Raw genomic sequence first — 27,748 nt, 5'->3', positions numbered from 1 at the left:
CAGAGTGACCTGGGAAAGCAGACTCCCGGAGACGGTCTAACATTCTATTATTTATGCGCAGTAATTAGGCTCTTTCCGGTAAGAGTTTTTCAAAACACAGGGTTTTTTCCTTGCACACCCTCCTCTTTTCAACCTTCACGTGTGGGAGGTGTCATCCGTATCAACATATGTGATCGCTAAGGATATGTGATCGCTAAGGATGATTTTGCTCTTCAACATTTATGACAATCAACCCAGATGTTTTTGATGGACTATACTGAATGTGCATATATTGATTTGATTCCTCATGTTATGTGAAGAGTTGTGTATAGCGCTGCCCGGGTCTACTTGACTTTATTTTTTGAAGGTATAGTATAAAATAGAAAAAAATAAAATAAAAATTCCATTATAATAAAGAATGCAAGTCTGATATAAATTGCCCTCCGGTGGCCAGCAGCAAATATAGTCCATGGTGAGTGGAAAAAGCAGCAGTCAGGACTATTTCAACAACAGCACACAAACCAACTTCAAAATCACCTACAGACTTGATTAAGGGTATTGAAGAAGCTGGTAATAAAGTCTGCGTTGTGTTGTCTGCATGGCCTGCCCCGACTACTGCGGTTTTCACAAACTACTGAACATATTACCAGCTCCTGGCCACGGATGGACACAACAGACTTGATTCCTCTATGCATGCTTCATTAATGCAACTGCAATTTTTCTTTTCTATTAAGTGATGCTAAACTTTCTTACAGCATGCCATGTTACGATCTTTGTACTATTTCCCAGTTGTAAGATTTCCCTAGGTAATGTTTAAGTAACCCTATAGTACCGAGACCAGAGATGGCCAGGCAACTAGCACTAGATGGCAATGCTCACATTGCCCTCCTTCTGAAGATGGCAGTCTCTCTTTGGCCTCAGCAATTTCACAGTCAGACCACCTGATCTGCAAATTGGCACCAGGTTGGTAACAAGGTCTATCCAGGCTGTTAAGCTGATCCAATGAGCATTTTAAAAACTACCTGTAGAGTTCAATGACAGGCTCCATAGTTTCTCAGTGCAGGTTTCCTTAAAGCCTGGGAAGAAACTCTTCCATAGGCAGACCAAAAGTTCAGTCCATATACTGGCTGCCCCCTGGGAAAGCAGCAGCTTTAACAGTAACACAAACTTTAGAAAAATGAAGTAACTTCCTGTTTTCTAAATGCTTCCCAAATGACACATTCTAACATCAGCAGAAAAATGGCTCCAAACTCCAATTCCTGAAAGACGTCTCAGACAAAATGGTGGTCTTGTTTTCATCCCGTAGCTACAGGTAGTAGAGTAGGTTAGCCAGGGAATTGTGCGGCTCCTTGTGAATGCTCTGGCCAACCAGGAAGGCCAGTTTGTGGGCATACTGGCAAGGGGCTGGCACTCTAATCACTCCCTGGAAACAGAAAAAAAAAAAGACACAGGTCATGTTTTAATATAGTCTTAATAATTTTGTGTTAAAAGGTTACCCAAAAGTGATAAACTACAAAATGTGGAAAATTTCAAAGGTTATGAAAACTTTAAGGCACTGTAGTATTCATAACCTTTGAAATTTTCCACATTGTCATGTTACAACTAAACATTTATTTTATTGAGATTTTATGTGATAGACCAATGGTCTCCAAACTGCGACCCTGGGGCCAGATGCAGCCCTTTGCCTGCCTTTATCCGGCCCTTGGGTCACTACTTCCAAAGATACAAGACACGATTCTGCCAACCAATACCAGCAATGAAGCACAATATCTCCCACTGACACCAATAATGGGACACCATTTCTCCCACTGATACTAATGATGGGGCATTATTGCTTTCAAATGATACCGATGATGGGGGATTATTCCTCCCCTCCCAATGATACCAATAAAGGGGTACTGTTCCAAATAAACCAATGATGGGGTACTATTCCTGCCAACGATAGGGTACTGCTTCTCCCCCAATACCAATTATGGCGATGTTTACTCCCACTGATGCCAAGAACATTTCCACTACCACTGGCCATAGTCCGGCCCCCCTAAAGTCTGAAGGTCAATAAACTGGCCCTTTGTTTCGAAAGTTTGGAGACCCCTGTGATAGACCAACACAAAGTGGCACATAATTGTGAAGGGGGAAGGAAAATTCTAAACCTTTTCAATTTTTTACAAATAAATATGTGAAGTGTGGGGTACATTTGTATTCAGCCCCCCCCCCCAATACTTTGTAGAACCTCCCTTCACTGCAATTACAGCTGCAAGTCTTTTTGGGGATTCTCTACCAGCTTTGCAAATCTAGAGGGAAATTTTTGCCCATTCTTCTTTGCAAAATAGCTCAAGCTCTGTCAGATCAGATGGAAAGTGTCTGAAGAGCAATTTAAGTCTTGCCACAGATTTTTAACAGGATTTAGGTCTGGACTTTGACTGGGCCATTCTAACACATGAATATGCTTTAACCTGAACCATTTCATTGTAACTCTGGCTGTATGTTTAGGGTCGTTGTCCTGCTGGAAGGTGAACCTCCACCCCAGTCTCAAGTCTTTTGCAGACTAACATGGTTTCTTCTAAGATTGCCCTGTATTTGGCTCCATCCAGCTTCCCATCAACTCTGACCAGCTTCCCTGTCCCCGCTGAAGAAAAGCATCCCCACAACATGATGCTGCCACCACCATGCATCACAGTGGGGATGGTGTGTTCAGGGAGATATGCAGTGTTAGTTTTCCACCACACAGCGTTTTGCTTTTAGGCCAAAACTTTCAATTTTGGTCTCATCTGACCAGAGCACCTTCTTCCACATGTTTGCCGTTTCCCCCACATGGCTTCTCACAAACTTCAAACTATACTTCTTATGGCTTTCTTTCAACGGCTTTCTTCTAGCCACTCTTCCATAAAGGCCAGATTTGTGGAGTGCAGGACTAATAGTTGTCCTGTAGACATATTTTCTCACCTGAGCTACCACGCACCTCTTGGCTGCTTCTCTGAATAATGCGCTCCTTGCCTGGCCTTTCAGTTTAGGTGGACGGCAATGTCTTGGTAGGTTTGCAGTTTGTGCCCTACTCTTTCCATTTTCGGATGATGGATTGAACAGCGCTCTGTGAGATTTTCAAAGCTTGGGATATATATATATTTTTTTATAACCTAACCCTGCTTTAAACTTCTCCACAACTTTATTCCTGACCTATCTGGTGTGTAGTTGGTTCCAATAGATTTTAGTTAGGGGTATCAGTGTAAAGGGAGCGGAATACAAATGCACGCCACACTTTTCAGATATTTGTAAAAGAAAAAATTGAAAACCATTTATCATTTTCCTTTATAAAATACATTTACGTTTTTGGTTGCAACATTAAAAATGTGAACAATGTACATTTTCAAGGCATTTGCGGCTGTCGGCATGTAGTTCTCAATTAACTACCACAGCGCTGTGGTAGTTCATGGATTCTTCCTATTGGTGTAAAACGGCCTGTCTGTACAATGTACGGGCAGTCATCTTACACCAACAGTCCGCTGGTTTCATGCAGGTCTCCTGCAATCTGCTGAACGCTGGTGCAATGCATTCTAGGCTTTTAAACAAAAAATATTTTTGCAGGTACAAAAATTTGCATGTATTTATAGATGGGGCACCCGCTTCTCTTTCTCTGATGCCCCTAAAGAATCACAGTGGGAAACTGTGGGTGAGAGGTCTCTCCGGTCCCTCTGCAGCAAAGGCACAGCAGTCTGTATCGTGCAGCAAAGGCATCTCCTTCCCTTTCCTCCTGGGCTTCCCAACCAATCTTTTCCAACCCAACCAGGCAGCAACCAACCCTGGATGCAGATGTGTGCTCCCAAAGTCCCTTGCGCCAAGAGCGTGAATTTACCTGGTCAGTCTAGTAAAAATCATTTCACCTCTCCTCCTGCTCCTTGGTGAATTTTGGGAACTGTAGTGTAAAAAGGTCACTAGCCCAATGCATGTCTGCCATCTCAAACTACATTTCCCATAAATTACCACTATCTGCATAGGAGTCTATGGGCTAGTTTGACTATGCTCTCCTCCTACGAGTACCGGGACCATCTTTTTCCTATACAAGACAAAAAAAGGCTCCATTCAAGAAAGGTCCACCAACTCAGAGGTACCCGATGGATGCAATGGCCACCAGAAAGGCAACCTTTCACGTGGGATCCCGCAATGGGATATCCTGAATCGGCTCAAAGGAATGTTTTTGAAGAACTGAACGTACCAGATTCAGGTCACATAGAGCTAGAGTGGGAAATTAATACAAGCTCTCCCTTTAGAGCAGTGGTCCTCAACCTGGGGGTCAAATGATGATTTTCCAGGGGTCACCAAATCCTGGGCTGTTCCTGAAGCCCGCACCGCTTCCAGCTTTTATGCGGCTGCCCAGTAGGGCTGTCCCTGGAGCCCACGGCCACCCACTCAGCCTCTTCGCAGCGGCCCATTCAGTTCACGGCATGGCTGGGGGCAGAGACTAGAGATCCGCTGACTGGTGAGGATTGTGAGGTGGGAGGGGCTGGAGGAGACCCCATCTCCTGATTTCAGCATTGGTGTCACTGCTATGAGACACCACAAAGTCGGAGACACAGTGGGTAACACTACCTGCGATTATAGTTCCATTAAAAGTCCACTACATTTCTCAGGTCAGCAGATGACCTTGATCAAGAGCACCCAAGTTGGCTTTTCAAAATTCCCCCCAGCATTGCCACTCATCCCATTCCCCCCACCAAGAAGTAAGAGAAGGAATAAAAATAGAGAATACATGGAAGGGAGAGAAATAAAACTATCCCCTATTTTGTAAACGCTATAAATTTTGCGCAAACCAACCGATAAACGATTATTGCGATTTTTTTTACCAAAAATAGGTAGAATACGTATCGGCCTAAACTGAGGAAAAAAAAAAATTATATATGTTTTTGGGGGATATTTATTATAGCAAAAAGTAAAAAATATTGCATTTTTTTCAAAATTGTCCCTCTATTTTTGTTTATAGCGCAAAAAATAAAAACCGCCGAGGTGATCAAATACCACCAAAAGAAAGCTCTATTTGTGGGGAAAAAAGGACGCCAATTTTGTTTGGGAACCACGTCGCACGACCACGCAATTGTCTGTTAAAGCGACGCAGTCCCGAACTGTAAAAACCCCTTGGGTCTTTAGCCAGCATATTGGTCCGGGGCTTAAGTGGTTAAAGTAAAACCAAAAGAATAAAAATTTCCAGCAGGAAGTCCTAACTCCAAGATAATCGGCTGACTACTAAGCTTGATCACCGGTTTTATTATTTTTAGGTTGTCCCCAGCATCCTAGGTAGCATTATACCCCGTAGGTGTTGGTCTAAACCCGAAGCATAGCTGTATCCTCCAGTGAACATAAGAGAAATTATACATTCAAGCCGGGATATGCAATTAGTGGACCTCCAGGGTCATAAGACAGGATCAAACAGCTTTTTTTATACAATGCAGAGGATTACCCGCTTAGGTTCCACAGTGAGTATAACAAGCATGCTTTACTGCACATACATACTGATTTTACTGTTGTGAGTTTAGTAACAAAATAGCTTCCATCATACATACAGGCCAGTTGAAGTACTGGTGGCACAGCTTGTAAGTCAGTCGCTGCATATGATCTGGCTTCAGGCCTCCGCTGTCATACACAACATTGTAGTGTGTTGGGGACACAGTGCCTTGTCGCACAGACTGGCTGATGATGAAGAAGTCATACCTGAAGGGAAGAAGCCACAGAAGAGTTTTGAAAGACCATTAAAAAAACAAAAAACACAGTGTACACATCAATATAGCCATTCTACAAAGCCAGTTGAAAACAAAAAAAGAAAACAGCTGAGCTACTCTACCTAAAACTATATATTCTAGGCAAACAGCTAAACAAATGTATTTTTACTGATTTGTTGCCAAAAGATTGAAAAAATGTCTGACAATTAGCAAGATCTGTGGTTTCCTCGGGTCAGTGGTGCAGATTCTTTATTCATTGAGGAAGCTGGGATACAGAACAAAAAAAAAAAAAAGGATTTCTGAACGTGGAAAATGTATGTGTGCTTATATCACAGAATTACAAACCCTTTGGCAGGTAAAATAAAAGTGCATTTTAAATGCACATTTAGCCGCTTGCCAGGAGTTGCGCATTTAAAACATTAAACATAGTGCTGGCCAGGAATTTTGTCTTTCTGCTCAGGGGACTGGTGTTGCTGGCATTTGGCCACACACAGGAACGCAAATTCAAATCTGCAGTGTTGATGCCTAAAGCAAAGGCATAGCACAGAATATAAGTAGATTTATTTTTGCGGGAAGGGCTGCCTTTTTTTCTTCTTTCAGTATGTATATTAGGGATTTTTTTTTTTTTAAGAATTACAGTTAAGGAAGGTGGCAACATGTTTTTAGTTGTAAATGGAGATGAGCCATGCAATATAGAAGCATGCATGGAAATCATAGGAAAACATTTCCACATCATTCACCCAAGTGTGATCAGTAAGCCTTAGAAAGGGGAAAGGGCTGCATTTGTTTTTTCAATTATAATGGGGTAAGGCCTTACAGCCTAATTGGAAACAAAATCCATTTATTGGAGGTCTAATCTGAGCATGAGAGTTGGAGACACCCTGCAAGGACGTTATTCCACTACTCATGGGTGTCATCTGCGAACACAGAAATTGCACTTTTAATCAAATTATATAATTTATAAATATGTTAAGTTAAGTGGAACTTCCGCTCATCGGAACCCTCCCACCCTCCGGTGTGACATTTGAAACCTTTCAGGGGGAGGGGGGTGCAGATACCTGTCTAAAGACAGGTATCTTCACCCACAGTCTGCGGGCAGCACGTCTGGGAAACGCACAGCTCCCAGAGCACAGCGGGAACCAGTCAGCACGGCGCAACTCGCGCATGCACCGTTGGGAACCGGGCAGTGAAGCCGGAGCGCTTCACTTCCTGGTTCCCTCACCGAGGATGGAGGTGGGTGGGGGCAGCAGAGTGACGAGCGATCGCTCGTCCTCTGCCGCGGACGGCGCTGGAATCCGGGACAGGTAAGTGTGCTAATATTTAAAGTCAGCAGCTGCAGTATTTGTAGCTGCTGGCTTTTAATATTTTTTTTTTCGGCGGACATCCGCTTTTAATTAAGGGTCCCAACACTAAACCTTTGGGTACACCAAAACCTGAACCTTTGGGTACACAATAAGCGTAGACCAGTGGTCTTTAAACTGCATCCCTTTGCTTGCCTTTATCTGGCGCCTTAGGGCACTGTTCTATCCACATATACAAAGCACCACACCAACAAAAATGACCCCAGTTTGGAAAGAAAAAACACCCCAACGTACATTCAATGAGGCATAATGAGTCTTTTGAACCTCTCAATTTTTTCTACACGTTTTTGTTAAATGTGGAAAGAAAATGAAAACACTTTTTTTTTATACAAAGTTGTCCATTTATACAATATTTCTAACACATAGCATGTACATACCAAAAATGACACCCCAAAATAGATTCTCCGAGTATGGCGATACCACATGTGGGAGACTTTTCTACAGCCTGGCCACAGAGGCCCTCTGGACCCAGCGGTCACGGATACTCTGTTTGCGGTTCTGGGAGGATGTCAATGTATGCCCCCTCCCAGAGTCAGAGCTGCGCCGTAGCCGTTATTCGGCTATAGCGCGGTCATTAAGTGGTTAAATTAAACTCTCGTATCTTGCTGACTATAGAAGTTTTAACAAACCAGTCTGTAATTTACTAGGAAAAATGTCACGCAGCAGAACAAGGATCGATGCATACAAAGTGTTTTTTTTTAAACCGTCAGTTACCATTCAGGTCTGGTGACTTCAGTATCAACTATTGTTCCAGGAGGAGGATTCTGGAGCCGGCCACCCAAAATGGCAAAGAATCTGGCATTGATCCGTTTCTTAACCACCACAACTGACAGTTTAGGGCTAAGAGAGTGGTAAAAAAAAAAGGAGATCACACAAGGTAAATAGGAAATATATGCCATTTAGATTATTATTACACACTATGCGGGCAAATAAAAAAGCCTTACGTGTAATCCTTGCCTGCCGTCTTGATACAGTCCATAATCTGCGGCACTTCATAGCTGACAAGGGTCTTTAGCTGACCATCGCCCACACCGTCACGATAAATGATGATACGGTTGGGTAGAAAGCCATTGCATTTATACCAAGCATGGAGAGCACCTGAAGAAACATACTGATATTATTCACAGTCCTTGTAAATCTTGTTCTTCTAGCACAACCAAAATTAAAATCAGAGTTTAGCCAAGGACACTTTGCCATGTGCGATATTGCCACATTTTAAGTCAGCTGGAAAATACTTGGTTATAGAAATGTGCACTAAATTTGCCGCAGCAGAGAACAGGGCACTCCCCAGAGGACTCACCACCCGACCAGGCCTTTACTGCTGCCGTCCGCCTCCTAGAGTGCTGCCCCGTGCCATTCCGTCCCTCAGAAAGGGTGCTGGAGCCATTTGCAATGCTTTTTTAGCCACTAGAGGCAAAACACACTTTCCAAAATGGCCGCCGACACGCCGCTCTGTAAGCGGAGCATGCGGGCTACAAGAAAATGGCCACGATATAAAATATAAGCGCCCGGCGCCGCCAAAATGGCGTCCGCGAGTGAACACACCAAAAAAAAACCCACACAGCAGCAAACACCTGGGACCCCCAGGCAGGGCCCCCCCCCCCCGCACACACGGCACAACAGCACCCCCCCCCCGGAGAACAGACACAGCCCCCAGCCTCAGGATGGAGCCCCCCCCCAGATGGACCCCCCCACCTCACGGCCGACCCAGTCACCCAGAACGCAGGGAAGGAGGGGAAGGAGGGGAAGGAAGGGAGAGAGGAAAGCAGGGCGGACCCTCTATCGACCTCCCCAGGATTGCCCAGCCGCATCACCCTGCCAAAGCAAGGGGACTGCAACTTGCCCATCCTGCGACGACCAGCTGAAGGCATCCCAGACAAAACCAACGTCCGCGGGGTTACGGCATGGCTGTCGGCCCGACACACTGACACGGACATAGAGCCCAGTCATGTGTGCCCTGGAGCATATAGCTCACCGGCCACCCCTGGAGCAACGGGGCATGTCTTGGACGGCCAAGCTCGTAGCTAAAAGGACAGCACACGCTCGATGGCCGAACTGGGGGGGACTACAAGGATCGAGGATCCAGCCTGTCACCCAGTCGGCAGTTAATTGTAGATTTCAGGATCCAATAACGCAAAAAAACAAAAAAGAAAAAAGCAAGAAAATTGAAAAAAAAAATCCCCAGGCCACATGGGCCCATAGGAGCCATGTCATTCTCCTGTGCTAGGCAGAAAAAACAGAGGCTGCAGAGAGGTACTGTATTGTGTGATGTGTTGAACACTTAACATGCTGTTTTTCTGCCTAGTCAATCTCCTAGAAGGAGGATAATACCCCAAGGTCAAGATGCTGCTGTGTCCGTCCATGAACGGAAGAGAAAAACTACCTGCTTGTTTTTCTCTAGGGGATTGGAGAGCGGAGATGTACTTATCTAATCCTCTAAACCTCCCATACAAAACAGGTCCTTGCTGCCTCTGCCCCCTGTGGTCTAGCGATCTTGTGCGGTGCACAGTTCCTGAAGTCATCACGTCCATAGACCTGTTCCGATGTGAAGACGTCAGAACAGTCCCTACTGGATCGTGGGGAGCGCAGTTTGCTGCTGGGTCAGATCGGGTGAGTATGCAGCTTTCTAGATACCCCTTGAAAAAAAATAAGCAGTTAACCCATGCACTGTGGGCACAGCCCCAACGAAATAAGGAAGAAAAAAAAGTTCAGCTTTGAAGTGATATAGAGATAATCTTTGTCTACAAACATCGCTATACTTACCTGCTCTGGAATTGCACAGAGCAGCTCTGAACCTCCTCGTAGGTGGCCCGCCGATGCTCCTGGCTCCTCCTCTGTCCCTATGGGAAGCCAGTTCCCATAGGGGCACTTGTGAGTGTTCTCTCCCAAGCCCGCTGATCGGAGCAAGGTCCATAAAGACATGGATGAGCGAGTTTAGGGTAGAGGAACTTGACTGGCCTGCACAGAGCCCTGACCTCAACCTGATGGAACACCTGTGAGACTATTTAATTAGAGCGGAGACTGAGCCAGGCCAACATCAGTGCCCGATATCATAAAAAGGTCAAACATTCCCATAGACACACTCCTAATCCTTGTGGACAGCCTTCCCAGAAGAGTGGGCGCTGTTGTAGCTGCAAAGGGTGGGCCAACTCAATATTGAACCCCATGGTCAGACTAGGATGCCATTAAAGGTCATGTGCGTGTAAAGGCAGGCGACCCAATACTTTTGGCAACATAGTGTACATTAAAAAATAAATCCTTCAACTGAGAATAATACTTTATAACAAATTGGCTCACTAGTAGCTTTAAAAACAAGTAAAGGCTGCTTAAAAAGGGGACACACACCACACACACACACAAACTTATATTGGCAAGTTAAACTCATGATTATATTACCTGGTACACACTCAGATCAGGTTTATATTTAGGCCTCAAACTTATGAACTTCAGACAGACTTATGAGACATCAGAACCGATTCCTGAACCTTTAGAGGTCAGATCATCCCAAAACCCTGTCTACCTCAGGCTGGATAAATATAGTAAACCACCAACACATGCCTGTCTCCTCTGGATCATTACTGGACTCCCCCTACACTGAAAACACTCTGTGGTTTCTGCTTTTTCTCAGCTGGCCATCCAGGTTGCCATTGTGAGGGCCAGCCAGATTTGCCACCAGAAAACAGGAGAAGTATCCTTGGTGCAGGAGGTACAACAGCATGCCACGGAAAAAGATATTGTGTGCCTGCCTTAGTATGAGTGCTGGGTATTGCCAACCCCCGAGTTATGGTTTTCAGTCAATCTATCCAATTATCTTACCTTGCATGCAGACCTTAAGACCATCAACAATCTCTTGCTTTTTATCCTGGACCACACATCGAGAAAACCAACTAGGATGGAACAGAGCATTAAACTTGTATTAAAAACCGAATAAAATAAAAACCTTGATTAGAAATATTGGATGTTACAAGCAAGATAAACACTGTTCACATTCCACAATGTGTAGATGAAGTGGTAGGCTTAACTACTTGGTAACCACCCTATAGCCGAAATACGGCTACAAGGCGGTTCCCTAACTCTAGGAGGGCGTCAATATACGTCCTCCCAGAGAGTCAGAATTGCGCGCCCGAGCGGGCGCGCACACGCGATCACTGGCGCTCGCTGGGTCCACGGGACCCGCAGCAACACGGATCGCGGTAAGGAGCCAATGGAAGCGGCTCCTTACCACGTGATCGCGCCGTCCAATGACGGCGCGATCACTTGTAAACAAACCGGCGTCATGTAATGACGCCGGTTCCTCCCTCTCCTCTCTGTACCGTTCGGTACAGTGTGAGAGGAGAGGGAGGGGGGGGGGATCGGGCGGCAGCAGCAGCTGCCGCACTGTGGGCTGGATCTGTGACAATTGCAGTCACAGATCCAGCCATCCCTGCGCAATACTCTGCAATAAAAAAAAAATGATAAGCGCTAAAGTAAAGTAAAGTGCAATACTCTGCAATACCCCCACCCCATACTCTGCAATACCCCCACCCCATACTCTGCAATACCCCCACCCCATACTCTGCAATACCCCCCAATACTCTGCAATACCCCCCAATACTCCAATACCTTGCAATACGTCGCCTATGGGGATTTTTAAGTAGCAACGTTTGGCGCAATTTCACGAGCGTGTGCAATTTTGAAGGGTGACATGTTGGGTATCTATTTACTCGGCGTAACTTCATCTTTCATATTATGCAAAAACATTGGGCTAACTTTACTGTTTTGTTTTTTTTAAGCACAAAACAGTTTTTTTTTTAAAAACACGCGTTCAAAAAATTGCTGCGAAAATACCGTGCAAGATAAAAAGTTGCAACGACCGCCATTGTATTCTCTAGGGTATTTGAAAAAAAAACATATATAATGTTTTGGGGTTCTATGTAATTTTTTAGCAAATAAATGATGATTTTTACATGTAGGAGAGAAATGTCAAAATTGGCCTGGGTGCTCCAGAACGCCTGATGGTGCTCCCTGCACGTTGGGCCTCCGTATGTGGCCACGCTGTGTAAAAGTCTCACACATGTGGTATCGCCATACTCGGGAGGAATAGCAGAATGTGTTTTGGGGTGTAATTTGTAGTATGCATATGATGTGTGTGAGAAATAACCTGCTAATATGACAGAAACTAGAATTTATTTTTTATTTTTACAGAATTTTCAGTCTTTTTTCTTTTATAGCGCAAAAAATAAAAACCGCAGAGGTGATCAAATACCACCAAAAGAAAGCTCTATTTGTGTGAAAAAAAGGACAAAAATTTCAGATGGGTACAATGTTGTATGACGAGTAATTGTCATTCAAATTGTGAGAGCACCGAAAGCTGAAAATTGGTCTGGTGATTAAGGGGGTTTTCGTGCCCAGTGGTCAAGTGGTTATCATTCAACTGTATTTGTAGTAAATAATGCTGTATAGCAGGAGGGAGCTGCTGTGATGAAGATTTAATGTATTTTGGAAGGGTCAAATTTTTTTATAAAAACATTGTATACAGTTGGGAAGGGTCCTGGTCCTCTACAATGGAGTCCTAAAGTTGGGTAAATTGTATCAGGCAAGGAGCAGAGTCTGTTGGGGAGTATGAGCTGTTCAGTACAATAAAGCTTGGTTAAATGTGGACATGTGATGGTAAATGCTGACTGATAGGAGTATTTTGGTGAGGAGGCAGACATTTGGCAGGCATGGCATCAGCAACTGTAAAGAGGGGGTGGTTAAAGAGGAGTTCCACCCAAAAATGGAACTTGCTCTTAACCCACTCCTCTGCCCCTTACATGCCACATTTGGCATGCAATTTTTTTTTTTGGGGGGGGGGGGGGGGGGGGCTTCAGGAGAAGGGGACTTCCTGTCCCACTTCCTCCTTCCGCCGAGGGGCTGCTAAGGTGATACGTCATATCACCTTTTGGCAGCCCCTCCCTGTAGGTGATCGCCTGGGACACGTGACAGGTCCCAGGCGATCGCCTGTCCAATCAAACAGCGCAGTGCCGCTCGCGCAGTGGGTGCCCGGCCGTGAAGCCGAAAGCTGTCACGGCCGGGTGCCCACAGTGACAATGAAGACGCTGGCCGAGGGGGGGGGGGGGGGGGGGGGGGGGGGGGGGGGGGGAGAGGAGCGGACCCCCGGACGGCGCGTCGCTGGAACAGGTGTCAGTTTATTAAAAGCCAGCAGCTACACTTTTTGTAGCTGCTGACTTTTAATAAACTTAAACAATGGGTGGAAAACCCCTTTTAGGGGTAGAAGATGGTATTCTTACAGGGATAAAGGTTTGGTGTATTTTAGAGATTTTTATTTTGGATAACTTTTTTGTACTGCCGGTTATGTTCCTATTACTTACTGTCCTGTTGACTACACAGGAATTGAAAGGAAATTACCATAATGGGGACTGAATCAATACAAAAATTGTATAAAAAGCGACCAACCCGTTACCTTATAAAAAAAAAAAAAAAAAAAAAACCCGCACACACCACATACTTGAGTCCATTAAGAGACACAAATGATTTGCATTCTCATACTCTGTCACGTTATGGAGAAATGCACACTGGCAAAGTAAACCCCAAAAAAACACATAAACACCTGTATGTTAGCCACTGGACAAGTCAGGTCCTTAAACAAGAAATGGCTGCATCTACCGAAGGCAGGCTCCACTTCTTGGAAAACTCTATCTCCATAGGATAAAGAACATCAAACTTCTTAGGAGGTGAGAAAGGCTTGTCTGGGTGTAACCAGTCTGCGCAGATAAGCTTCTTTAACCACTTTCATACAGGGCACTTACGCACCTTCCCGCTCAAGCCAATTTTCAGCTTTCAGCACTGTCGCACTTTGAATGGCAATTGCGCGGTCATGCTACACTGTACCCAAACAAAATTTGCGTCCTTTTTTCCCCACAAATAGAGCTTTCTTTTGGTGGTATTTGATCACATCTGCGATTTTTTTTTTGCGCAACTAAAAAAACTGAAAATTTTGAAAAAAAATTACGTTTATTTTTTTCTGTAATTTTTTTTTTGTAAATAAGTAAGTTTTCTCTTTCAATTACGGGCACCGATATGGCGGCACTGATGGACATCGATGAGGTGGCACTGATTGGCGGCGCTGGTGGGCGGCACAGATGGGCACTCATGGGCACTCATGGGCGGCACAGATGGGGGGCACTCATTTACTTATGTTGCCAGTCAGTGCCCATTAGTGGGCACTGATTTGCATCTTTTTTTTCCCCCCAGACTTTTTTTTTTTTTTTTACAGACTTTTTTTGCCCCCTTGGTGGTCCAGGGTGGGCTTCTCTGGTGGTCCATGTGGCGATCCGAGGGGGGGCTGCGCTGATAAACAGGACGCCGATCGGCTCTCCTCTACTGAGGGAGAGGTACATCAACGGCTCTTCCTGTTTACATCGTGATCAGCTGTGATTGGACACGGCTGATCACGTGGTAAAGAGTCTCCGTGAGAGACTCTTTACCGAGATCGGTGTTGCGGGGTGTCAGACTGACACCCTGCAACAACGATCGCCGCGATGCGCGCCCCGGCTCAGAATCCTGAGGACGTCATATGACGTCCCGTCAGGATTCTAGAACCACTTTGCCGCCGTCAATATGTCATTGGTGGGCGGCAAGTGGTTAACAAAAGGATGGACTGGAAAAGAGCATGCACCCTGCAGGGATTTTAATGAGGCCAGGGAGGAGACAGGTGATTCAGTTAACTCCGAAGAGGGCAACTTGACTGTAGTTTCAGCATAACATTGCACCTGGGACCTTAGCATTTGGGAAGCAGAAAAGGGTTCCTCTGAAATCCCTGATCCGTCCGACTCCTCATCCTTGTCCTCTGTAGGTATCCTCATCCTTCTCCTCTTCAGATCTTTCTAACACCATTGAAGGAGATCGGCTTCGCTTTTTGTCCTTTTGCGAGGACTTTGCGATTAGCGTAGCGATCTTTTCCTCCAGTTTTTCCATGGTGGCGATAAAGGTGTCCTCAGTGACATATGCAGGCCCAGGCGCCACTAGAGAAATAGAGGCAATGGTTCCTCCTGTATTGGTAAATCAAGATTTACAGGGAAGGAAGGTACCGAGCAGGCACGAGTAGAGCCTCCTGTCTCAGGCGGCGGTGTTTTCTTGTCCTTTTTAGTCCCTGAACTCCTAAGGGAAGACATATTAACAAGCAACAAGCCGAGGTACCAGTAAGCATATACTACTGTGCTCAGTTTAGCAATTTACATAAAGTATGCAACTTAAACACACAGTTTCATGCTATAGAGTGGGTGTCTCTCGGTAGTGCTCTACCAACCATATAGAGCTTACGTGCCCCTTCTGTTGCTGCTGTGTCCCCAAGGGAAGAGCTGCTGGCCTCCATGATCTCTTAAAGCGGATGTGCCATGGGAAAAAAATATTAAAAGCCAGCAGCTACAAATACTGCAGCTGCTGACTTTTAATATTAGGACACTTACCTGTCCTGGAGTCCAGCGCCGATCGCAGCAGAGGACGAGCGATCGCTCGTCTCTCTGCTGCTCCCCCCGCCATCCACGCTGAGGGAACCAGGAAGTGAAGCGCTGCGGCTTCACTGCCCGGTTCCCTACGGCGCATGCGCGAGTCGCTCCCGCTGTGTGCTGGGAGCCGAGTGTTTCCAGCACACAACGGGGGGGCCTGACGGGATGTGACGGAATGCCCGTCTTTTGCCCGTGAATGCCGGAAGTGGGTGCAAATACCTGTCTTTAGACAGGTATCTGCACCCCCCTCCCCCCTGAAAGGTGTCAAATGTGACACCGGAGGGGGGAGGGTTCCAATCAGCGGGACTCCACTTCAGGGTGGAGAACCGCTTTAAGGGCTTCTGTTTGAGCTCCATCTTTCGAATCCACGTCCCCGCTCAGATCCTCCTCCTCCGCCCCCTCCAGTCGATAAAGCGTGCCTAGGGCATTATGGCGGCAGTGAGGGATCAGGGAGAGCCTATCCCTGCTTATACCATCCTGCTTTCTTTGTCCCTTCTTGGGATCTCAGCGGTCTCTAGGAGAGAGGCTTTTGGCAGTGCGGATGCAGAGCTCTGCAGCGGAAGGAATGTGCCTTGTCTGTGGCTCTGACATTCTTGCAGAGTGAGGCGAGTAAACTCCGCTCTTTACTCCCTCTAGTGGCCAAAGAGAAGACACCCGACTCATAGTTTTGAAAAGGATCCTTAAACTTGTTTTTAGGATTCATTTTCTCTTACCTTATCGTTTTGTATGCTGAAAAAAAATTCAGACCGCACCAATCTTCACCCATCTCGGCGGGTTTTGTGTGCCAACCTTCAGGGATATGGGCTCCTATTTAAAGGATACCTCTCCCCTGGGCCTTTTAAAAGACTCTAACCAGGACTTTTAGCTGCTGTAGCGAAAGTGCTGGACCCCAGTCCTCCGAAGAGAGACATTACAGGCGACGCCTCGTCCATGAGACCCAGATCCCATCCAGATTCAGCGTAATTCTTAGCATCTTGGATGGATCCCCAAAGCATAGCTCCTTCACCCCCAGAGGGTCTTCTTAGCGGAGCTATCGTTCGCACATCCTCGCTCTTCCAACACCCTCTAGACACTGGCGAAAAAAACTGAGGTGCTTCCCTGATGGGAGGGGTTATATGGAGGGGGAACTGTCCAATTGGTTGTGCCAGTGTCCAATCACCGCTGGTGACCCTTAAAGCGGGGGTTCACCCCCAAAAAAAAGTTTACATTCCATTCAGCCGAGTTGTCAGAATGACAATCGGCTGTTTTTTTTTTATTGCCGTACATACCGTATTTTCACCGCCGCTTCCGGGTATGTAATCTGCGGGACAGGGCATTCCTAATTGATTGACATCCTTCTGACGGGCGCATACAGCGCGTCACAAGTTGCCGAAAGAAGCCGGACTGCGAGTCGGCTCTATACGGCGCACCGACGTTCGGCTTCTTTCGGCAATTTGTGACATGCTGTATGCGCCGGTCGGAAGGATGTCAATCAATTAGGAACACCCAGTCCCACAGATTACATACTCAGAAGCGGCGGTGAAAATACGGTATGTACGAAAAAAAAAAAAAAAAAAAAAAAAGCCGATTGTCATTCTGACAACTCGGCTGAATGTAATGTTAACATTTTTATTTTTTTTGGGTGAACCCCCGCTTTAACCCATCATGTAAAAATAAAGGCTCTGTGTCCCGTGGTGTACGATAAAGAGTGATTTTGTTACTGGTCCCATCGAGTGCTGCTTTTGTTGCTCATTTTTGTTTACTTTTCTCCAGAAGTTGGCAACTGCACTAGGGTCCGGTAATTTTTTCACATTTATGACAAGACACATACATAAATAATATTGTCCCTCAACGACTGCCAGTTTTAGCGCTGTAGGAAATTCTCCAGACTGATCTAATCTATTAGGGGACAGCTGTCTGCTGCAGCAGCGTGGGCTTTTTCACCCCCCCCCCCCTTCACACACAGACTCTCAGAACTGCTTGTTTGTTAACTCCCTATTGAAGGTTTCTGTAAACTCCCTATTGGAAGAGTCAACACTCCACACCAGGGAGAAAGCCTTGCATTACTGTGTGGAGTTACAGACACAAGAACAGGAAGTGAGGATTTCTCAGGAGAAATAAGGGCATTTAAAAGCAAAAATCGAAGGTATGAGGTAAGTGAGGGAGGACTTCACTAAGGTAAAGGAAGCCATTTATAAAAAAATAAATTGTACCTTTACAACCCCTTTAATACAGCCATGATAACTTGTATAAACGATAAAGTGTGAATGTATACACTTCACATGACATTGCCCTACCCTCTTTTTACGCAGTACCATCTTACATAAAATATGAACTTTGAATTTCTACTCCCTTTGAGCTGGAAAGCTCCATGACACTGCCATCATCTTACCGAGTCATTCCTTTATTCATGCTGGCGACAAAACCAGCAATTGATCGTTTTCCTGCCACAGTGTCATGGTAGATATCAATCCCAATGACCATCATACGCTCCACCTGCAAGAGAGTATTGAAGAATTCCAGCCATTAGTCATTCTCCACAGATTGTATGTAAACCCTATTCTTATTTACTCCTTTCTTGTCTGGTAAATACGCCATTGAAAGCATTTTATAATATCTGTTTAATAGGTGCAAATAAAGAATTGCTAATCAGCGTGATCGCAAGGAGTCTAATTAGTCCACCCAGTTCCCATTAGGAATGTAGAACAAAAAACCCAAAATCTCTACATTAGATGGTTAAGAGACAGGAAGGAATTCTGTATCTTAGTAAAAAGGACAACTGGGCAGGGCTGATCCCATTTCCTAGAATTCAGGACCACAAAATGCAGTGCATCATCAGCCCATATAAGGCTGGGCTAACACTTATGTGATGTGTCCCATTGCATGCGATTCGCACCGCATTCTTGTGCAAATCACATGCGATTCTGTGTGGTACAATTTGAGCCCATCATCAGTTGATGATCCTTGGTCTTCCATGTGTATACCATCGTTCAGCTATCTGAGATATGGGCACATTAACATTGCACAGTCATATAAGGGAGATATGCACTATATTACCAAAAGTATTAGGACACCTGCCTTTACAGGCACATGAACTTAAATGGCATCCCAATCTTAGTCTGCAGGGTTCAATATTGAGTTGGCCCACCCTTTATAGTTATAACAGCTTCAACTCTTCTGGGAAGGATGTCCACAAGGTTTAGGAGGGTTTAAATTTCATGTGCGTATAAAGGCAAGCGCCCCAAGACTTTTGGTAATATAGTGTCCATATAAAAAAAACAAAAAAAAAACCTTCAACTGGGAATACAGTTTTATTGGCTCACTAGCAGCTTTAAAAGAAAGTATAGGCTGCTTAAAAAGGGGATCTTAAAATATTGTGAAGCAAGAATAGTTATTTTCCTGTACAGTCACTTGAACGGCTACATTTTGAATATGGATCGTTTTGGCCATTGCCATATAAAGGTGGGCAACCAAGATAGAGGATAACACAATGAAAAACTACAGAGTGTTCAGATCCATAAAACAAGCATTTAATTGCAAAAGGATAAACAAGTATGCAACTTTTTTTATACATGCAGAGAAGGGTTTTATCTTAAAGCAGAGTTCCACCCAAAAGTGGAACTCCTGTTTTAAGCACTCCTTGCCCCCTGACATGCAATTTTTTTTTGGGGGGGGGGGGGGGGAGTGTATACACTCTTTAGTGGGATTTCCTGTCCCACTTCCTAGTTCCTTTCTTCAGCCGCCTAGGTGACTCCTCCTCTCGCCCTGAGCGGCCCCCCTCCCTGCCTGCGATCTTCAGGTAGAATACCCCTTTCCTAAAGCTACCCAGGAGACTTTTATTCATCTTGGCCAAAAAACACCAGCATTCCCAAGACGCTGAACTAGACAGGCATACAGAAGTCTTATTTTTCAAGCCGACAAGTTGAGAGTTACTAAATGAACTACAAGGGGGTCTTCCCGCTAAGCACAGCAGGCAGATGACAGGTCGGCGTCAGCTTATGCACAGCAGACATGGACACAGACTGCTCTGCTCTATGGATGGTTGGGTGTAAACAGACTCTGCTGTCAGTTTACACCCGAATGCCCTCTGATCCAGTCTGCCTAGCTGAAGGGGGAACAGATCCCCTTATTTTTTTTTAAACTGACCGGATTGGAAGTAGGCAGGTGTAAATTGACAGACGACTGTTTACCCCCGGTGGTCCATAGGGATACATGGACAGGTGGACAGGTGGACCTGGTCAAATCGCTCATGTGGAAAGACAAGTTCTCATGGTGAATGGTAAATATGAGGCCTATAATGCTTAGAGGGGGCATATGACATTTCAAAGCGGACCTCTGTTGACATGGCATGCCCCTACATTTAAACACAGCGTTCATAGCACTTACTGAGGTAGTGGTGGGGTGTAAAATGTCTAGTGACATTATAAGCATGAGGCCCAGTAAATGAGCTCATGAAAAAAAAAAAAAAAAATGCATGTATGTATGTATGTATGTATGTAGAGTACAGTAGGAATAACTTGCCGGTATCTCCACGCTCCAAAGCTCCCCTCCAAGTTTACAATTCATCTGAAGGGCAATCTTGGTACACACAGACATGAGAGTCTGTGGTTTGCTCAGAGTCCTGGCCACCACACACTGGCTTGGTATGGGCACGTCCAAACACAGGTACTTCTTTATTGCATCATACTTCATCTTGTTTATACTGGACAGGACACACACTACCTAGAGGGAGATAAATGAGAGATGCTTCAGAAATCTAGAACAGAGCACATTGTATGTTAAAGGCTGAAAAAAAATAAAAATTAAATAAAAATCAGTCAGGTCACCTTCGTACCTTAACAGCTGAACTCCAGTCATCCATAAAAACCTAGTGATATGTAGTATCCTTTGTATAACTTTTCAGGTGCCAACACTGAAGAAATGACACTTTGCTACAATGTAGAAGTAGTGAGTGTACAGCTTGTATAACAGTGTACATTTGCTGTCCCCTCAAAATAACTCACACACAGCCATTAATGTCTAAACCGCTGGCAACAAAAGGAGAGTGCACCCCTAAGCAAAAATGTCAGAATTGGGCCTGGTGCCATGCGAGTCATTAAGGTTACAAGGTCTCAGGTGTGAATAGGGAGCTGTGTATGTGAGGCTGTTCACTTCACTGGGTATATATGAGGGTTTACATACAAGTATTCTTGTTATATTTTATGTATCTTTCAATACATGTAACCTTTACAAACATGGTATACTTGCTTCCGCTGTGCAGCTCGTTTTGCACAGAGTGGCGCCGAACCTCATCTTTTCGGGTGCCTCGGCAGCTGTCTCGGCTCCTCCCCGCATCAGATAACCCCCTCTGGGAAGCACTTTCCCAAGGGAGTGACGTTGCGGGCACGCACCCGAGTCCAGCATTTGGGTCCATAGACACGAATGCCGGACTTGGCCCCGCCCCCCGTGCCATTGGTTTTGATTGACAGCAGCGGGAGCCAATGGCTACGCTGCGATCAATCTATCCAATGAAAAGCGAAGAAGACCGGGCCGAGATCAAGCTCATTCTCGACGCTGGACTTTCGAGGGCACAGGTAAGTAAATGGGGGGGCTGACGGGCCGGCAATTATCAGATGTTTTTTCACCTTAATGCATAGGATGCATTAAAGTGGATGTAAACCCGATTTTTTTTTTTGTCACAATGTACAGTATAAGATTTCCCATCATCGGTGCCAAGTATTGCCACAGAGTTAATCCAGCTCTGAGCAATCCTCTTCTATTGTTCAGTGAGATAAAACTGACTTGCAGAGAAAAACCTTAGTCCGTTACACCCCCTTGCTGTGAATGACAGGTTATTTACATATCTCATGCACTAGCTTCAGACAGGCATTTTTTTAATTCCCACCCCCACTCCTTTTCTGGAGTCATGTGGTTACTTTTCTGGATTTTGACTGGAGGTTAGTGATCATAGCAGAATTCAGTGCAAGAAATACATAGGAAAAAATGCATGTTGACAAGAGGTGGCCGGAGAGTCCGACATCACAACTCCACCCACCGATCTCCAGACAACAGATCCACCCACAGAATCTGCAGTTTTTCAGTTCTTATAACAGACAGAGGGGAAACATTTGACAGGTAAGGATACATGCAGGAGGCATCTATATCCTTATAGATCAGCACTATGGCAGTAGTTAGGATGAGCGTGGGTTTACATCTACTTTAAGGTGGGGAAAAAAAATGGGAAGGTTTACAACCCCTTTTTTTAAAGGTTATGCTTATAAAAATTTCTGTGATCTTTGCATATATCGAATACAACCCCAAAAATGTAAATGATCACTATCAGTGGTAAAACAGTTTTAAAAAGGTCCCAGGGCAACCAGGACGACATCTTGCCAGACCCACATCATGCCTTGCATTCTCATTGATATTCAAAGTGCCCAAATCCTCATCCAGCCACTACAGCTATACATACAATGGTAAACTTCAGAACTCTTAAATGGCATTGCCATTCTTTGGAACACCAGATGGCACCGTCTTTTTGCTCTTCTCCAGAGCACGCTTGTCTGCATTATTTCATCCACCTGCATTGCCTGCTCCTCCTGCACCGTCATTGTATATGTGGGGTTATTCCTATATCCACCACAAGCAGCATGATACAGCTCATACACATGGGCAGAAAAAAAAAAAAAACGCCAATGTTATGTGGCCATGCACATCAGGCATTTAGATCAGCATTTTAAGAGCAGCGCTTATAGCAGGGGTGCCCAACCAGGTTACCTGCACCAAGCCATAGACTTCTATTATCTGCAAGTTTGGTGAACTTTCTGAAAGTGCACCAAACCTGCCGAATATAATAGAAGTCTATTGCAAAGTGCAGAAAAGCCAAAAGGTACACTGCAATGCACCTGCGGTGCAGCTAAACTGTAGCTCATCAGTGTGAAAGCAGCCACGGGCCCCTTTCACACGGTCCGTATGACCCAATTGGACCCTCCATTCACCTACAAGGAGTGGCAGATGTAAACCGACTTGTGGCCTTCCTCCAATCCGATCCGGCTGTGTCCGTTCCCGCTCTGCATATGCAGAGCGGACATGAACCTGCTATCCGCCCCCTCCGCTGATTGTGGCCCGCAACCAGTTACCAAGTTGCTCAAGTGGCCCTCATGCTTCAAAGGGTTGGGAACCCCTGGCTTATAGGCATGAAAAAAGCTACATGCAGAGAGCAACTTATGAGCATCGTTTGCACACACGTATGAGATTAAATTTATTCCACTAATAACAATAAATTAATATTCCGGCTAGTAGAAGGCATTTAAACTCAATCCCACAAACATGCACAGCATTAGAGGCGTTTTTTTGCCAAGATTGGTTAAAAAAAAAAAAAAAAAAAAAGAAGAAATCCAGCATATTTGGGGCATAATTACACTCATGTGCATGCGGCTACAGACAGGAGTGCAAGTTCAGGCCATGTGGATCAGAGAAGAGAATGGAGTCAGATTTATGGGCCTGTGACACATTAGTTTCAGGGGCAAGATTAACCACTTCAGTACTGGGCACTTACCCCCCTTCCTGCCCAGGTCCCTTTTCAGTGCCATTGCACTTTGAATGACAATTGCATAGTCATGCAACACTGTACCCATATGATATTTTTTGATTTTTTTTTTTAAGATTGCTTGAGGTTTTTTTGTGCCATTTAACCACCACTGGGTTTTTTATTTTTTACCAAATACAAAATAAAAGGTTTCTTTAGTTTTGGTTATAAAATTTTGCAAATAAGTAATTTTTCTCCTTCACTGATGGCCTCTTATGAGGCTGCACCGAGGGGCCACACTGATAATCAGGGCACGGATGATCAGTGCCCTGATCTGTGTAAATGTCCCGATAAACATGCTTGTTACCGACCCTCCTCACGCTGTGACAGTGCGCAAGGAAAGGAATGCATTTGCCTGTCAAGTTTATTTGTTTGAAGCCACTGATTGGCATTTCATCGTGATCAGCGGTGTTTACATTTGGGACACACATACACTACATTACTAAAAGTATTGGGACACCTGCCTTTACACGCACATGAACTTTAACCGCTTGCCATCCGGCCGCCGACTATTCACGGCCACAAGGTGGCTCCAATATGCCGGGAGGCCGTCAATATACGGCCTCTGGCTACGTCACACAGGTGCCGATGCACGTGCCTAGCGGCCGCGCTGTCCACCAGGCTCCCGCGATCGGCAGTCACAGAGCCAGGGACATGGATCTCTATATGTAAACGCAGAGATCCACGTCCTGTTAGGGAGAGGAGACCGATGATTGTCCCTATGTACAAGGGACACACCATTGGTCACCTCCCCCAGTCAGTCCCCTCCCCCCACAGTAAGAATCACCTAGCAAGGAACATATTTAACCCCTTGATCGCCCCTAGTGTTAACCCCTTCCCTGCCGGTCACATTTATACAGTAATCAGTGCATTTTTATAGCACTGTTCGCTGTGTAAAATGTGAATGGTCCCAAAAATACGTCAAAAGCGCCCACCGTAATATCGCAGTCGTGAGAAAAATGGCAGATCGCCGCCATTTCTAGAAAAAAAAAATTATAATAAATCTATCCCCTATTTTGTAGGTGTTATAACGTTTGCGCAAACCAATCAATATACGCTTATTGCAAAAATGTACCAAAAATATGTAGAATACATAGACTTTTTTTAATTGGGATATTTATTATAGCAAAAAGTAAAAAAATATTGTCATTTTCAACATTGTCGCTCTATTTTTGTTTATAGCACAAAAAACAAACAAAAAAAAAACAAAAAAACGCAGAGGTGATCAAATACCACCAAAAGAAATCTTTATTTGTGGGTAAAAAAAAACACAAAAAAAACGTCAATTTTGTTTGGGAGCCACGTCGCACAACCGCGTAATTGTCATTCAAAACGTGACAGTGCAGAGAGCTGAACTTTCGCCTGGGCAGGAAGGGGGTATATGTGCCAAGTAAGCAAGTGGTTAATAGCATCCCAGGCTTAGTCCGTTAGAGATGGCCCACCATTTGCAGCTATAACAGCTTCAACTCTTCTGGGAAGGCCGTCCATAAGGTTTAGGAGGGTGTCTATGGGAATGTTTGACCATTCTTCCAGAAGCAGATTTGTGAGGCCAGGCACTGATGTTGGACGAGAAGGCCTGGCTCACAGTCTCCGCTCCATTTCATCCCAAAGGTGTTTTATCAGGTTGAGGTCAGGACTCTGTGCAGGCCTGTCAAGTTCCTCCACCCCAGACTCTCTCATCCATGTCTTTATGGACCTTGTTTGTACACTGGTACGCAGTCATGTTGGAACAGGAAGGGGCCGTCCCCAAACAATCCCACAAAGTTGGGAGCATGACAATTGTCCAAAATGTCTTGGCATGCCAAGCCCAATCCCTGAAAAACAACCTCAAAACACAATCCCCCCTCCACCAAATGATTTGGACCAGTGCACAAAGCAAGGTCCATAAAGACAGGATTTGAGAGTTTGGGGTGGAGGAACTTGACTGGCGTTACATGGCTCCAAATTTTTTTTTTGATACCGACTTTTCAAATCTGGGAAGATCGCCACACCGGCTGTTCTTACCATCTCTGTTTGGTCTGAAATTTCCCGCTGAAACGCCTGTAGATAAGCACCCACATTGTCCTCTATTTCCACCCTAAAAAAAAAAAAAAAAAAAAAAAAAAAAAAATGAACATAAATCTATTATGATAGAAAAATCAGCATGTACAGTTTTGCTCATAAGTTTACATACCCTGGTAGAATTTATGATTTCTTGGCCGTTTTTCAGAGAATATAAATAACACAAAAACATTTTTCACTCCTGGTTAGTTTAGCTGAAGCCATTTATTATCAATCAATTTTGGTTACTCTTTTTTAAAGCATAATCACAACAGAAACTACTCAAATGACCCAGATCAAAAGTTTAAATACCCTGAAGATTGTGGCCTGATGACATACAATTAAGTTGACACAAAGGGGGTTGAATGGCTTTTAAAAGGCAACCATCGTCACCTGTGATCGGTTTTCTTGCAATTAGTGTGTGTGTGTATAAAAGGTCAATGAGAGTTTCTGGACTCCTGACAGACCCTTGCATCTTTCATCCAGTGCTGCACTGACGTTTCTGGATTCTGAGTCCTGGGGAAAGCAAAAGAATTGTCAAAGGATCTGCAGGAAAAGTTAGATGAACTGTATAAAACAGGAAAGGGATATAAAAAGATATCCAAGGAATTGAGAATGCCAATCAGCAGTGTTCAAACTCTAATCAAGAAGTGGAAAATGAGGGGTTTGAAACCAAGCCACGGTCAGTTAGACCAACTAAATTTCAGCCACAACTGCCAAGAAAATTGTTTGTGATGCAAAGAAAAACCCACAAATAACTTCAGGTGAAATATAGGACTCTCTGAAAATGTGGTGTGGCAGTTTCAAGACGCACACCAAGGAAGCACTTGAAGAAAGATGGGCTGCATGGTCGAGTCGCCAGAAGAAAGTCATTACTACACAAATGCCAAAGTATCCCACTTACAATACGCCAAACAGCCCAGAGACAAGCCTCAAATGACTTTGTGCCAGAAGGTTTGGAGTGAGGAGACCAAAATTTAGCTTTTTGGCCACAACCATAAATGCTTCATTTGGAGAGGAGTCAATGAGGCCCATGATGAAAAGGTACAAAATTCCTACTGTGAAACACGGAGGTGGATCGCTGATGTTTTGAGGATGTGTGTGAGCTACAAAGGCACAGGAGATTTGGTCAAAATTGATGACAAGATGAATGAAGTATGTTATCAAAAAATACTGGAGGAACATTTGCATTCATCAGCCAGAAAGCTGCACATGGGATGTACTTGGGACACTCCAACATTGACAACGATCCAAAACAGAAGACCAAGTCGACCTGTCATTGTCTACAGCAGAATAAAGTGAAGGTTCTGGAGTGGACATCTCAGTCTCCTGACCTCAATATCATTGAGCCACTCAACTCAAATCTCCAAACTTTCAGTTTATGCAAGACAGCCCAAGAATTTACAGTAACTGGCTTTTTGCCAGGAGGAATGGGCAGCTTTACCATCCAAGATAAAAGAGCCTCATCCACAAAATACTTCAAGCTGTCTTGAAGTTAAAGAGGGCAATACACGGTATTAAAGCGGGGGTTCACCCTAAAAAAATGTTTTTCTTTATCTACTAGCGTCAGCTACAGTATGCCTTTTTTTTGCGCGGTACTTACCGTTTAATCGTCCAGTTGCGTTTCAGACTCCGGCGGGGGAAATAGGCGTTCCTATGAAGAGGGAAACATGATTGACGTCCGGCTATGGCGCGTCACGCGTTCCGAAAATAGCCGAAATAGGACTCGAATATATACGGCGCCTGCGCAGTCAGCTCCTAGTCTGTGCGCAGGCACCGTATAGCGCCGCGAAGAGCCGAGTCCTACTCCGGCTATTTTCGGAACGCGTGACGCGCCATAGCCGGACGTCAATCATGTTCCCCTCTTCATAGGAACGCCTACTCCCGTGGGAGTCTGAAACAAAACTGAAAGATTAAAACGGTAAGTACAGCGCAAAAAAAAAAAAAAAAAAGAAGGGCATACTGTAGCCGACGCTAGTATGCTGGATGGGATGGTACATAGTTGTTTTTTAGGGTGAACCTCTGCTTTAAGAACTTGGGTATATAAACTTATGAGCACAACTGTATGTACAGTAAAAAGGTAAATTATTTAGGCTTTGGAAGGAGCAGGATAAGCACAGACCTTCACTACGCTATTTGACGTGGGGACAGCTGTCAATGAGATAAAAGTGAATTAAAAATTGCCCAAATTTTGAGTTATCACTAGCGCAAGAGGTTGGGAGAGCACAACACCTTTATGGGGTAGATGCCCAAAAAAAAAAAAAAAAAATGGTTGCTGTTTAGGCAGCAGAGAAAATTTGATTTACTTACATTACAGCTTTATTCATGCGGATCCCCATCTGCTGGGTGACTTTATACAAATTCTGTAAAAGAGCGTTGGCTGCTTCATAATTTCTCCGGGGGTAAACCAGCAGCCAACTGTTCAGAACTGGAGCACTGAGCAGAACCGGGCCCCTCATATCCCTGGACCAGTCTGCAAACTGGGGATTGTAGTCTACCTGCAAAACAGACAGAAGACCCTGGTCAGTCATCACAGAGAAAGAAGCCCCTTGTCAGTCATCACAGAAAGAGATGCCCCTTGTCAATCATCACAGAGAACCTTCACCAGAAATATAGATCGTTCCTGCC

General features: G+C 44.8%; 1 protein-coding gene across 4 annotated transcripts in view; it reads right to left on the bottom strand.

Annotated features, from left to right (window-relative positions):
• Positions 1 to 191: 191 nt before the first annotated feature.
• The window catches only part of LOC120928948 (piwi-like protein 1), a 114,162-nt gene continuing 86,605 nt past the window's right edge, over positions 192 to 27,748 (bottom strand). For 3 of the 4 annotated variants that reach the window (XM_040340061.1, XM_040340060.1, XM_040340059.1), the window contains exons 14-22: positions 27,431 to 27,618; positions 25,085 to 25,157; positions 20,035 to 20,235; positions 17,906 to 18,009; positions 10,865 to 10,935; positions 7,993 to 8,146; positions 7,763 to 7,888; positions 5,532 to 5,679; positions 192 to 1,402 (exon numbers count right to left, since the gene is read on the bottom strand). In XM_040340061.1, the coding sequence (XP_040195995.1) occupies positions 1,286 to 1,402; positions 5,532 to 5,679; positions 7,763 to 7,888; positions 7,993 to 8,146; positions 10,865 to 10,935; positions 17,906 to 18,009; positions 20,035 to 20,235; positions 25,085 to 25,157; positions 27,431 to 27,618 (1,182 nt within the window). In that variant the 3' untranslated portion in view covers positions 192 to 1,285. The remainder of the gene's footprint in view (positions 1,403 to 5,531; positions 5,680 to 7,762; positions 7,889 to 7,992; positions 8,147 to 10,864; positions 10,936 to 17,905; positions 18,010 to 20,034; positions 20,236 to 25,084; positions 25,158 to 27,430; positions 27,619 to 27,748) is intronic. The other variant, XM_040340062.1, reaches the window with a different exon arrangement.

The sequence above is a fragment of the Rana temporaria genome, chromosome 2 (genome assembly GCF_905171775.1).
Source record: "Rana temporaria chromosome 2, aRanTem1.1, whole genome shotgun sequence".
Taxonomy (NCBI): Eukaryota; Metazoa; Chordata; class Amphibia; order Anura; family Ranidae; genus Rana; species Rana temporaria.
This window is presented reverse-complemented; position numbering and strand designations above follow the sequence as displayed.